The following is a 12,630-nucleotide window of genomic DNA, read 5'->3' on the forward strand; positions in this document are numbered from 1 at the left end:
AAGAGCACTTATGGGTTATGGAAATTATGCTCTTATGCTGAGCTTCTTAATTATCTTGTATATTATCTTGATTTGTTCGGTTTATTTAAGCTGTACTGTACTTACTCCGCGCCCGCATTGATTTCCTATGAAACTTTCAATCATTCACCAAACATAGGACTTCCTTTCCCGGAACAGGACTAAATCGGGGCCGCTTTTGACTACATGATTTTGAACCGGGAGTGTGGGGTAAAGCGGAAGTGCGTGTGCTGAGCGAGTGTGCCGGACTTGGCTCCGGAGTAAGCAGCCTGCCAAGCTAAGGTAAGTGTAACATCTTCAAATGGCGGCCTCTTCTTTCTAGGGTTATCTTTCATAGAAAGTGTATGAAATGTGCATTGGATGTATGGATAAACACGAAAGTAATGCAACCGGACTCAGATCAGGATTGAGCAGGGTTTAGCTCAGTGCAACATATTCTGGCTAAAAGGAATAGGAAAGGAATGAAGAAAGAGTCAAGAAGCACACGCACACGGTGGCTCTCGAATCCCCGAGAGGATAACCTGAGCAATGATCTCACTTCGAGTCTCGTTATTCCTGCATTAGAACTGCCCCTTCAGACCCTCAAAATCTTTGTCCTGTTGCAAAGTGTCTACCTCAGCCTCAAACACTTCGAGAATCCGAGAGTTCCTCTGTTTAACATGACTGATCATAACGTCAATGGTTTTTGTCGCATACTCTGCAAGGCGCTTCTCATCAGCTTTTGCTGCTTCTTCGGCGATCTCATGTAGTCGCTTAAACCAATACAGCCACCTCCAGGGACCAAATCCACCTGGTGCTCGCCGACCTAGCTCTGACCTGACAAATCTTCCGCCACCTGTCCCGTAAAGACTGCTAGAGCAATCATTCCACGATACATCTGTTAAAAGTATGATGTTATGCCCAGCCTCTCGGAGCCAGGCACACGCAGAGGGGAGTAACGCGGCAATAGTAAGCGTATGCACTGTTCGGTGATGATCTTCGTTATCGGGGTCGTCCAGGCTGCCCAGACTCTGCATGGACTCAAAAGTGTCACGGAAAAGGATCAAAGCAATCTGGCAAAGCCGATCTTTCACCATGCGCGTCGAGGCAAGCTTAGCCAGGAAGGATGAAACATTGAGGCGCTGGTTGGCGTCCATTTGCGCGCACTCGTTTAGCCAGAAATCGGTCATGTCCGTAGCGAGAAACGGTAGGTCGTTCCAGACAGTACCGTCGGGCGTTCTAGCAAGATCAACGCCACAGCCGCCCGGCGCTGGCCTGGTGAGAGGACCTCGCCCCCGAAGACGGAGGATGTTGAGGACCAACTTATCTTGCTCGGGGCTCTCATGGGAGAGATGCTTGCTCCAATGGTGATAGGTATACCACAGGTCATGCAGATGCTGCTCGCAGTAATCAATGGAATTCTGAGACCGGCAATATCTTTGACCAATAATCCATGCTCGGTTATATGCTACTCCTCGGAGGATGTCGAATTGTCCTTGCCGAGCAGTCTCCTCTATATCCACCCGCAGGTTTGAAGTGATGTCAAAGAAGCTAGGACTATCCCTCGGTGGGGTGTCTGGTGAATCTCCTAGTAAGTCGTGCATAATCTGGTAGGAAACACCTGGAAATGAGATGAGTGTGGAATTAACTTGGAGAAATGAAGAAATGATTTTATTCTCGAAGGAAATAAGCATGGAAGGACGACACCAACATTCGGGCAGGCAGCAACAGCTGGAAACAAAGAGATCCCCACCTCTACGGAGTCATCTTCTGCTACCTATTGGTGCCACATCGCTTGCTAAGGGTGCAAAGAACCCACTAGGATCAGCAGAAGACGTGTTTTGGTTTAACGGGATATCCGATGTTAAAAACCCTAGGTCCTGGAAGACTATTGGCCACTATCTAATACCCCTGCAATCGCATCCAAACATTGTCCCTCACTGGCGGTATTGCTATACATGGAGGTGGATTAATGCTACCATAGCATACTAGTATAGCAGGCCGAATATATACTGGAATGCAGCAAGCTTGTAGGTATTCCTCTTCAAATTGCACAGCACCTCTCCCGGCTGGTCCACAATCAACGAAGTAGCAACAGCAGAAGTACCTGTCTCAGTGATTTATCTTTGACAGATGCACTCTCTACTGTAAGAGTCATAATAGCACCCTTTGTTCTCAATTGCATCGGTACACTATGTCTCAAAGTTAGCATACTCAGCTAGAGTAACAGGGTCCAGAGAAACTTACCACTTTAAAATGACATTTACAAATACCTTTCAGGCCATCTTGCGTATCATAATGACATTGATTGGTGGCAGGATCACATGTCTATTTTGAAAAAGAAAGATCAACACAGAGGTGATCTTTTCGGTAGAAGATAAACTGGAGGATGTCGCGGGATCGGGTCATCCTCTCTGAGTGCTGGCACGAAGGGCAACTGAGGAGTCTGTTTGGTTGATGCCTGATTTTGGCTTCTGGTCTTGGGGTCATATCGATAGTCGGATTGGACCTTATGATGAAGTAGTCAAACACATCCGAGAACAGGAGCCCCCCTGGGATAAGAAAAGAGAACAAGCTAGTCTGGCGTGGGAAGCTTAGTTTTGCCCCGAAGCTGCGACGGACACTGCTTGAGATTGCACGGAATCACGCCTGGGGAGATGTGAAGGAGGTGGAGTGGAAGGACAAAGCGAACTTTATAAGTATGGAAAACCACTGTAACTACCGCTTCATCGCGCATGTGGAAGGTATGTTATCTTCTCTCGAGATACTAAAGATGCTATAGACATATTAGCTAAGATTCCCCAGGCCGCTCCTATTCTGCATCCCTCAAGTATCGTCAGGCCTGTCGATCTGTAATTGTGATTCACAAACTACAGTTTATTCAACATCACCACTATCTTCTGGTTTCCTCCGGTCCACACCAGAACTTTGTCCAGGTCGAGAGGGACTGGTCGGATCTACCACACAAGATATCAGAGCTTCTCGATGATCCTATCCAAGCCCAGGCGATCGCGGATAATAATGTAAAGCTATTTCGCGAGCGGTATCTGACTCCAGCTGCCGATACCTGTTACTGGCGCGCGTTGCTGCAAGCGTGGACTACCGCATCCCCTGAAGTCACTGAAACCGTAGTGGACCCGACCAGTGGTAGTGGCCACCGGAGAGGGATTCGATATGAGTCATTTACCTTGTTGGATCCCAGCAGTATGATGCGCTTTGGGTCTTGAGATTCGAAACCAATGTATGTATATAGATCGGCAAGCTTTAGATTGTCCCCGATTTTGAGGGCCGTTGCAGTCACGTGAGCGTCGCATGGGCAAAGCAAAGGGCTTCCTCCGTACTGTTTAGAGGATGAGTGCGTGCGCGGTGAGCCATCCGTCCAACGAACTCACGTGTCGCCCTCATAAAAGCGGCGGCACTTGCAGAAAAACAATTCTGGGATATACTAGGACTAGTACTGAGTAGTTATCGTTACTTTAGTGACGGGAACCCCGTGCAAAGGGCTGGATCCCCCGAATGGGACACCAAAAAGAAACTCACCTCATCCTTCGTCATTTTACACAACCTTCCTTTCTCCCCTTTCCTCATCAAACACTGTCCCTCCTCCTAAGTAGCGCCCATTTCCATTTTCCTTATTTATGATACTTAGTTTTCTCCCCTGCCATCTATACTTCGTTTTCTCTTAACCCAAGTGCTATACGCGCTTCCGGCTACCGGTCCCTCTGCGGCTGTCAGTGACTGACCCCGTTCAAGGGCGCTTCCGGAAGGCGACCACGTCGAGGATCTGGGGGTTCAGAAAAAACAATTGACTTCGGATACAAGAGGCCTTTATAAATCCAGGAACTAAACATGGCCGAAGTCGAAAGCACCGTCGCAGACGACTCGTTCGTACAGTCCGAGCCTCAAGATGAGCAGCAAACGCATAACATGACGGTCGGCACGCGACGCCAGGCAAACGGTACGATCGGCTCCGTTTACTCGGGGAACAAAATCAGGCATCTCAAGAAGGAGGATGGAATTCCGTTATGGCGCAAGGACATCCAGCATCAGTTTCTCAAACTGGTCTTCGAGGACAAGACACCCGTCTTCACTCGATGGCCAGACGGAGAGAAGGGCCTGGACTTCGCAGATATCTATATCGATGCTATGGCAAAGAGTAGCAAAACGAGTAAGATTCTGAAGGATAAACTTCAAAACGACAAACAGGCAGCCATCAGCATGGCGATGGTCTGTCTGCTGGTGAACTTCGGACGCATGAATACCACACTCAACTGTATGTTTCTTTCTTCGACTTTTCTCCTCGGCCATGTGGGCGTGCCAGTGCGCCCGATGAGTTGTTGAAGTGCGATTACTGATTTGTGGCCTTCCTAGTTTTCCCTGAAATGCGAGCTCAACTACGGACTTATCACTCTATCCCTTCCTTGCAAGCGCACCAGGACCCCAATGCCTACAAACAGCTACAAGATGCCCCGCGTCTGAAGTCCATCCTTAAGGGAGCATCAGAGGATTGTGATCAGCCGAACACGCTCGATAAGATCCGACGTCAGCAAATTCCTCGGACAAACCCGGTCCATCTGATCTTCGTTTTGGCCCAGTACGCTCCCAAGGTATCTGAAATGCACTTCTTCCCTCCCCGCGACTTTTTCGATCTGGTTATGAGATCTACACTTAGCAGTAAGAGTCGTGCGAGGGCCTTCTTGTGGTTGATGTGGTGGTATTTGGAGAGTGACTTCTCGCAGGAGGCAGCCCTGAACAACCCATTCGGCCCCGGCCTGGATGGCGAAGGAACTGGGGGTCTGCCAATCAAAGTACCAAACTTTGAGAGCCTCACTGAAGAACAGGCAAACGAGGAAAATGTTGACACGCAGTCCGAAATCGAATATGGAGAAGCCAAACGCTTGGAGCGCAAACGTTGGTGTTCCGACATGATTGTTCTTTTTTTGTATCGGCTAACCTAGTGTAGGGATCTTGGAAGAAGAAGAGCCAATTCCTAGGATAACTAAACGCTCTAAGAAAGGTATTTCTTTATCACCTTTCCCACCCCATATTATACCGATTCACACTAACCGTACCCCATAGGCCTCCTGGAACCTGGATATGACGATGACCAGGTTTCAGGCGATCTTTCTGGCCGAGGGGACGGCCTTGGAGGTCGTGGATCTGCTATGTCGACTCCATTGCACCCCTCGTCCAAACGTTATCCGGATGATGAAGATGACTATCAAACCCCGGGACAATCTGCCCGTTCCCGATATAAGCGACCCAAGCGGGATTCATCTCTTAATCGTTCTGTTGGTCAGCAGCGCCTCATCCTGAAGACAAAAATGGAGCATACCCCTGACGCTTCTTCTCCGGCCCCTCCAGGTTCTGGTCACCCGATTCTCAATAGGTTTGTTACGGAGCCTTCTTTGCCCCAGCAGACCTCTTCCCGCCGTCCCCGCCCGCTTACCCAGCATCAGTTGGCTGTGGAGCAAAACAGGCGGCAGCGTATTGAATACATCCTCGCCAAGAGGAAGAACGAGGCCTATCGACTCCTCCGCACGAAACGTGAAACCGAAATTCCGTTCCACCGTTATAATCGCTTGCTACAGAACGTCCCCGATAACTACGACACGGAAGATGAGGAGAACTCGTGGGGCAAGGGGGGCTTGATTCCCAACCCTGAAGAGGAGGAAGATTACGGCGAGTGTGCCAGCTTCTACTTGTCCGTCATTCGTAAAGCTGCAAGGCGACTAGACAGGTGGGACTATGAAGATGCTAATGGCCCGAGGAGAGACCGAAAAAAGGAGAGGGAAGAGCGGCAGAAGGCGAGACAAAGTGGATTTGGTCTTGACACGGACCTGACAGGGCGTGTGCCAACCTCTGCACGTAGCAGAGCTCGAGCGGCGCGTAATGCCAAGCGCAAGCTCGCCGGTGCGACTACGGATGCTTCTACGGCGGCGACTCCCAAGAATAAGAGCACGTCGGTCTCTCGTTCTAAGAGCAACCGGAGCCGTGCAAGCCGCCCGACCGGGGATGCACTGACAGCTCCTGATGGTGCGACTAAGGATAGTCTCGAGGCACCATCTCAAGACCAGGAACTGTCATCGATGCCCGGGGATATGGACGGTGAAGCAGAAGAAGGCCTCGATGACATCGATCGCGAACTTCTTGGCGAAGGAAGCGGCGAGGAGGATGAGGGTGTTTCTCGAGGGCCTCTACCTTCTCGTCCTGTGGAGCCAGGCTACGAAGATAGTTTCATCGGCGAAGGGGGAGATGACGATGCAGACGCGTTGTCTTCGGATGAGAATGATGATGAAGCAGATGACGATGATCTTGAGGAAGGTGATGGCGACGAAAACTCGTCCACATTCGAAGGCGGCAATGGATATGCCGCCAGTGAGGCTTCATCAGTTGCTGGCGATGCCGTTGGTAAAAGCTTGGAAATACGAACGGGAGAGAAAGACGAAGAAAACCTAGGCGATCTTTGAAAATGAGGCTCCTATATTCTCCAGTGTGAAGGAGATGACCGATGAGCCAGTATTTTCCTTGTTATCTGTACCCGATCCTTACCTCTTATTCTATATTTTTTCTCCAATGTTGTTTTCCCTTTTTTCTCTCTCTCTCTCTCTCTTTTACTCCCTTGATTCTGTACCGCCATCTCACCTTCGGCTTATTCTTGACTTCTTCGATCTTGTCTTACTTTATTTCTTTTCTACATGGAATATTCATGTTACTATGGTATCACAGCAAACGGATCCTCTCCATAGTTTGAGAGTATAATAGAATAGATTCAAAATATCTAATCAAGATATACAAGCGAATGATCGTATCCATGCAGAAGTACCGACTACTACTTCGTCCACACCTCATTCGAGGATTCGAGGGTCATGGGAGGTTGACAGCCAATGATACGTTGTCAATGCATCGAGGCAGCCCTAGGTTGAGCTAGTGCAGAGGTGGCGATATTCCATGCGCTGATGCTTTGGGCATTTACTGGTTCTCCCCAATCGCACGGTGACTCATAGGTCGGGATCCGTCATGAGCATGAAGTGCATACATAGCCTTGAGAAAGCGACCTCGCGATAATTCTCCGGGGGGGTGGGTGTATGAGTACTATCTACTACACCCGTACAGTAGTTGCAGGAGGCGCGCTGCAAATCGAGCGGAGAGACGAGCGGAGAGGTACAGAAAGCCTATCAGAGTTCAAGTACGGCCTATTTCGCACCAGTCATTGGTCATTACCGGAGGATTCTGTTGGGAGCAATGAAATTGACGTCCACTGAATCTGCAGGTGCTTGTTTGAGGGTTGAGATTTGCATGTGAATTTGACACCTGACTGCTCACTCGATTTGGTTTCCTCCCAACTTTTGAGTCGAAGAGTCGCCCCCTAGCCGCAAAACACGCCGCATTCTTAACCGCAAACACCTCTTCGCGCATATTTAACTATCTTGGGTCATTAGTCTAGAGTCCATATACTTCATTGCCCTTGATTCAATCATTTCCCCGGCGATAGTTGCCCTCCCTGGCCCCTGCCGAGCCGATCTCGCGCCTCTACGGAGCATCTGCACCGCGTACTCCACTCCGGCGCCTCAACGAACCAATTTCCTCCTTCAACCTCGTAGGATTTGAGCGTCCGTGCAGCAGCCCAGGTGAGAGAGCTTGTGGCACTCACACACCTGCGTGTCTCATTCAAGCATCATCCTGAGCAACCCCTCTTTTCTTTACGAGACATTGCTTGCAGGATCGTCGCTGTTGCAACAGCAGCCGGAGGAGCTAGTTGTGTCGCCCTCGGTCACCCAGAACAGAGCCTGTGCTTCCCACCTCCTGATCCCGCCTGTCTGGAATTTATACAGTAACATTTCCCTCATTTTCGAAGTTCCACTACAGCTTCCCGCCCGTCATGTCTGACAACCCAACGATTCTCCGACCCCGTCCACGACGGGTGTTTGACCTCACTCCAGCCTCGACCGAATCGTCCGAACCCTCGAGCCCTGCGGAACCCGCCAACCCAGACCTTTTGAACCCTAGGGATGCCGGGTCTACCAGTGTCAGTCGGACTGGTTCGATCATGAATTTGACGACCCCAACACTCTATGGGATCTATTCACCGACGGCATTCGAGGGTTCCCGGGACGAATCCAGTCCTTGGGGAACGGAAGCTCAAACGCCAGCCGTCGAAAAGCCAAACCCCCTCACAGTACCGGAAAAGTCAGATCGGTTTACCTTGAAGAGGACACGGTCACGGCTCAGTCACGGGCTATTCCTTGGTGTGATACTGCCCCAGGCACTCAAGGCCGCTCTCTTGTTCAGCTTTGGCATTGTCTATGGGATCATTACGATTCATTTACATGAGAATCATTGGATTACACCGGTGAAGCTGGAAAACACCCACTACTACGGGTCATGGGAATACCTGGGATTCTGGGGTGTGGCCGGAGTCGTTTTGGGGAATGTGCTTCCGGGCCTGGATCTTTTCTCGGAAGATGTTACGGTTGACAACTCCAAGCAGTCGAGTCGGTCGAGCAGCGACGAAGAGAATGAGGAGCGTACTCTCTCGTGGGTTGCAGCGGTCCGAAGCGTTGGTGCCTTTGTTGGGGTAGCATTTGCTATGGTAAGTTATCCAAATTGCAAACTTTTTCCATCGGCCATATTGATTGACTGACATTTCTGTATAGCGGAGGACCCCTTGGCAATCGACTACTCAAGCATCGGCGACGCTCGCTCTCGCAAACCCCGTGCTGTGGTATCTCATCGATCGCACCAAGACAGGCTTCTTCATGTCTTCCATCGTGGGAATAGGGGGAATGGGAATCGTATTGGCACTCAGACCGGATTTAGTACCGTCTTCTACAGGGGCATCCGCCACTGCGATTCCCGCTCTGAACAGCACTTTACGGGATCTCGGATTGGGAGCGGGTCTCACGCAAGAAAGCCTTGCCGTCAGGACTTGGGTTGCCAGTGTTTTGTTCAGTGCGTGCGTTTGCTTCGGGAACATTGGTCGCCAACTAGCGATTTTTGCGCGCAGGGAATCCCTCCAAGCATAAGTCACATATGGCAGCAGCATTGAACTTTTAATCCTCTTTATTTCCCAATCCCACTCATTTGAGCGTCTTTGCAGGTTTCCCTCCTTGTGCCCTCTTCGTTTTAAGGCTTGCATTTATTTGTCATATTACTCAGACTTGGTAGTAAACGGTGCTTGAATAGAGCCTCAGCCAGTGTGTTCATTGACAGAACATCACGGCTTTTTTAGACTATTACAATGTTGGCACGCCCATTCGTAGAGCTTCTCAACTACACCGTAAGCTTACTACCAGTACTACAATGACCATAGCATATCGACTCCCGCGCAAGGCTAGATAAGAATCAAAGATAGAATGAAAGAAGGCGTGTAGAATCAATCATTGCAATCCCTTCCACTGAACTCGAAGAGTTCTAGAAGACACTGCACCCAAGATCGACACCCTGCGGTTTGCAGTTCGTCTCCATTCTTTATGACGATTTCCGTACTTCATAGGCATCACCCCAATAGGGGATATCCTCGTAGGAACGCTTTTTGAAGAATGTTAATTTTGCGTTGTTCATGTAGAAGAAAAAAGAAAAGGAGAGGAAATTGCGGCCGAGTCGAGCGCAGTTTTGTACCTCGTCCGTTGTGGTGGCCCGTGCGGTTTGTCATGTGATCTACGCGGATTTTTCATTTTTATGTCGCGTTTAGATGAGTCAGCTGGGACTGCTTCCCACTGCATACTATACATAGTACTGATTTGGTGCTAGTTCGCTGGGAGCTGCCCCGCTATGATGTGATTCCAAGACTAAACCATATCGAGCATGTTAGTCACAATCACAAGCTCCTGGGCTGCCTCAGGCATGCTGATCCGAAAGCGGCGAATGAACCCCGCGGAAAAGTCCAATTGGAAGGTATACGAAAGAAAGATCGATCAGTCCATTAACCACGAGTCGATCAGAGCTTGATTGAATCAGTCCGAGTTCCAGGAGGCAATTGTCAACCCTGTTTTTACCCTCCCACCAGAAACAGGCCTGCTTTTCAGGTAAATAAGCCTCTTCCCTTCAGTATTTGTTGTTGTTCTTGTTCCCCGGTTGTGCCCCTCCGACTGCTTGCGGTGTTGATTGTGGAGGGGTCGTGGGGATAAATTTTTCCCCTCCTTCAATTTTCTTTCGCCTTTTTTTCTTGACTTTCTAGGGCCTGACCTTGACGTGATCTAGTGTTTCTCGCGATCGCGGTCTCAAAATGTCTCAACAAAAGTCAGGTAAGACGACTGAGTCCATCTTTGCAGTCTGGAACTGCATTGCTTGCCCACGAGTGTGGATGTGGTCCGAATGCTTCCCCACAGTTGACCTTTCTGTTACTCTTATGAATATTGAGGCGCCCACTGGTTGACACGCGAGATTTACCACAGCTATCCTCTCCGTCTATGACAAGACCGGCCTGCTCGACCTGGCCAAGGGTCTGGCCAGGAATAATGTCCGTCTTCTCGCCTCCGGTGGCACTGCCAGGATGATCCGAGAGGCAGGATTCCCTGTCGAGTGAGTTCTTCCCTCTCAACACACATACCTATCAGATAAGATGACAATTGGTGGAGCTAATATATCGAACCTACAGGGACGTCTCTGCTATCACTCATGCTCCCGAAATGCTTGGTGGCCGTGTCAAGACCCTCCACCCCGCGGTCCACGGTGGTATCCTCGCTCGTGACATTGAGTCCGATGAGAAGGATCTGGCCGACCAGAAGATCTCCAAGGTCGACTTCGTTGTCTGCAACCTTTACCCCTTCAAGGAGACCGTCAACAAGGTCAATGTCACTATCGAAGAGGCCGTCGAAGAAATCGATATCGGCGGTGTGACCCTCCTCCGTGCCGCGGCCAAGAACCACGCTCGCGTCACCATCCTCTCCGACCCTCAGGACTACCCCGAGTTCCTCAAGGAGCTCGACGCCGGCGAGATTACCGAGTCTAGCCGGAAGTTGTATGCCCTCAAGGCCTTCGAGCACACCGCAGACTACGACAGTGCCATCTCTGGTTTCTTCCGTAAGCAATATGCGGGCAACGGCGAGCAGCACATTGCTCTGCGTTACGGTACCAACCCCCACCAGAAGCCTGCTTCGGCATACATGCTCGAGGGCAAGCTTCCATTCAAGGCCCTGAACGGCTCTCCCGGTTACGTCAACCTGCTTGACGCTCTCAATGCCTGGGCTTTGGTCAAGGAGCTCAAGCAGGCGCTGGGCTACCCCGCTGCGGCTAGCTTCAAGCACGTTTCCCCCGCCGGTGCTGCCGTCGGCGTGCCCCTGAATGAGAAGGAGCGTAAGGTCTACATGGTTGATGATATCGATGGTATCGAGACTTCTGGTCTGGCTCAAGCTTATGCTCGCGCCCGTGGTGCCGACCGCATGTCCAGCTTCGGTGACATCCTCGCCCTCAGTGACGTCGTTGATGTGCCCACCGCCAAGATCATCTCTCGTGAGGTTTCGGACGGTGTCATCGCCGCAGGCTACTCTCCTGAGGCTCTTGAGATCCTCTCTAAGAAGAAGGGCGGCAAGTACCTCGTGCTCCAGATGGACGAGTCCTACGTTCCCCCGGCCGAGGAGACCCGTACTTTGTACGGTGTTCAGCTCTCGCAGCACCGCAATGACGTGGTGATCTCTCCCAAGAAGACCTTCAGCACCATCGTGACCCCTAAGGACCTCGAGAGCCTTCCTGACTCTGCTTTGCGGGATCTCACTGTGGCTACCATCGCTCTGAAGTACACTCAGTCCAACTCTGTCTGTTATGCTCTCAACGGCCAGGTCGTCGGTCTGGGTGCTGGCCAGCAGAGCCGTATTCACTGCACTCGTTTGGCGGGTGACAAGGCTGACAACTGGTGGATGCGCTTCCACGACCGTGTCCTCAACATCCAGTGGAAGAAGGGAACTAAGCGTGCCGACAAGGCCAACGCCATTGACTTGCTCTGCTCAGGTAACACCCCTCGCAATGAGGCAGAGAAGGCCGAATACGAGCGTGTCTTCGAAGAAGTACCTACTCCTTTCACTCAGGAGGAGCGGGAATCCTGGCTCGAGAAGCTGAGCGAGGTTGCCGTCTCGTCCGATGCTTTCGTAAGTCGTCTCCTTGCGTTTCATTTGATTAGTGAAATCTCCCGTACTGACCAGCTTGATACTAGTTCCCCTTCATCGACAACGTCTTCCGTGCAGCCCGCTCCGGCGTTAAGTACATCGCTGCTCCCAGCGGTAGCCAGAACGATGGCCCTGTCTTCGCGACTGCAGAGAAGCTTGGCATTGTTTTCGTCGAGCAGGGTACTCGTCTCTTCCACCACTAGGTCATTTCCATTATATGATATGAGATAGTCCAAATGTTATGCTAGTATTCATGTGACGAAGTTCGTCTATTTTTTCTATGACTTGATACCGAGCACTTCTGAGTGCAATAAAAGAACTGTTTATTCATGCAACGCGGTTTCTTGCGCAGGCTGATGGTCGAGGGGCTACCGAGGGTCTACGACGAGATAGGCCTTCATTAGTTTATATAAACCGATGGATGCTCGATCTCCTGGGTAGTATGTCCAAGTACGGAGTACGGCGTGTGCATCGAGTGGGTCAATATGTCAAATACAAGTTTGTATTAAAAATTAATAGAGCAAAAAGT

At 50.6% G+C, this 12,630-nt stretch overlaps 5 protein-coding genes across 5 annotated transcripts; 4 read left to right on the forward strand and 1 right to left on the reverse strand.

Annotated features, from left to right (window-relative positions):
- Positions 1 to 505: 505 nt before the first annotated feature.
- Positions 506 to 1,736, reverse strand: BDV37DRAFT_247852 (DUF3632 domain-containing protein). Its single transcript, XM_032081926.1, has one exon. It carries the CDS (start codon positions 1,689 to 1,691, stop codon positions 579 to 581), a length of 1,113 nt encoding a protein of 370 aa, XP_031941514.1. The 5' UTR covers positions 1,692 to 1,736; the 3' UTR covers positions 506 to 578.
- A 962-nt stretch (positions 1,737 to 2,698) lies between these two features.
- BDV37DRAFT_283004 (uncharacterized protein) lies at positions 2,699 to 3,224 on the forward strand (the record flags this gene model as incomplete). The annotated part of the gene is made up of 2 exons (XM_032087192.1): positions 2,699 to 2,741; positions 2,803 to 3,224. The coding sequence occupies 2 exons, from the start codon at positions 2,699 to 2,701 to the stop codon at positions 3,222 to 3,224; spliced, it is 465 nt and encodes a 154-aa protein (XP_031941515.1).
- A 258-nt stretch (positions 3,225 to 3,482) lies between these two features.
- On the forward strand, positions 3,483 to 6,612 carry BDV37DRAFT_247856 (putative INO80 chromatin remodeling complex (Ies1)). The gene is made up of 4 exons (XM_032081927.1): positions 3,483 to 4,270; positions 4,369 to 4,908; positions 4,961 to 5,014; positions 5,077 to 6,612. Exons 1-4 carry the CDS (start codon positions 3,847 to 3,849, stop codon positions 6,465 to 6,467), a joined length of 2,409 nt encoding a protein of 802 aa, XP_031941516.1. The 5' UTR covers positions 3,483 to 3,846; the 3' UTR covers positions 6,468 to 6,612.
- Positions 6,613 to 7,879: 1,267 nt separating this feature from the next.
- On the forward strand, positions 7,880 to 9,535 carry BDV37DRAFT_294076 (INSIG family protein; the record flags this gene model as incomplete). Its single annotated transcript, XM_032089569.1, has 2 exons — positions 7,880 to 8,590; positions 8,655 to 9,535. 2 exons carry the CDS (start codon positions 7,880 to 7,882, stop codon positions 9,021 to 9,023), a joined length of 1,080 nt encoding a protein of 359 aa, XP_031941517.1. The 3' UTR covers positions 9,024 to 9,535.
- Positions 9,536 to 9,931: 396 nt separating this feature from the next.
- On the forward strand, positions 9,932 to 12,627 carry BDV37DRAFT_247864 (phosphoribosylaminoimidazolecarboxamide formyltransferase/IMP cyclohydrolase). Its single transcript, XM_032081928.1, has 5 exons — positions 9,932 to 10,025; positions 10,201 to 10,244; positions 10,395 to 10,521; positions 10,598 to 12,083; positions 12,149 to 12,627. The coding sequence occupies exons 2-5, from the start codon at positions 10,226 to 10,228 to the stop codon at positions 12,302 to 12,304; spliced, it is 1,788 nt and encodes a 595-aa protein (XP_031941518.1). The 5' UTR covers positions 9,932 to 10,025; positions 10,201 to 10,225; the 3' UTR covers positions 12,305 to 12,627.
- Positions 12,628 to 12,630: the final 3 nt, after the last annotated feature.

Source organism: Aspergillus pseudonomiae, assembly GCF_009193645.1.
Source record: "Aspergillus pseudonomiae strain CBS 119388 unplaced genomic scaffold BDV37scaffold_32, whole genome shotgun sequence".
Classification (NCBI taxonomy): domain Eukaryota; kingdom Fungi; phylum Ascomycota; class Eurotiomycetes; order Eurotiales; family Aspergillaceae; genus Aspergillus; species Aspergillus pseudonomiae.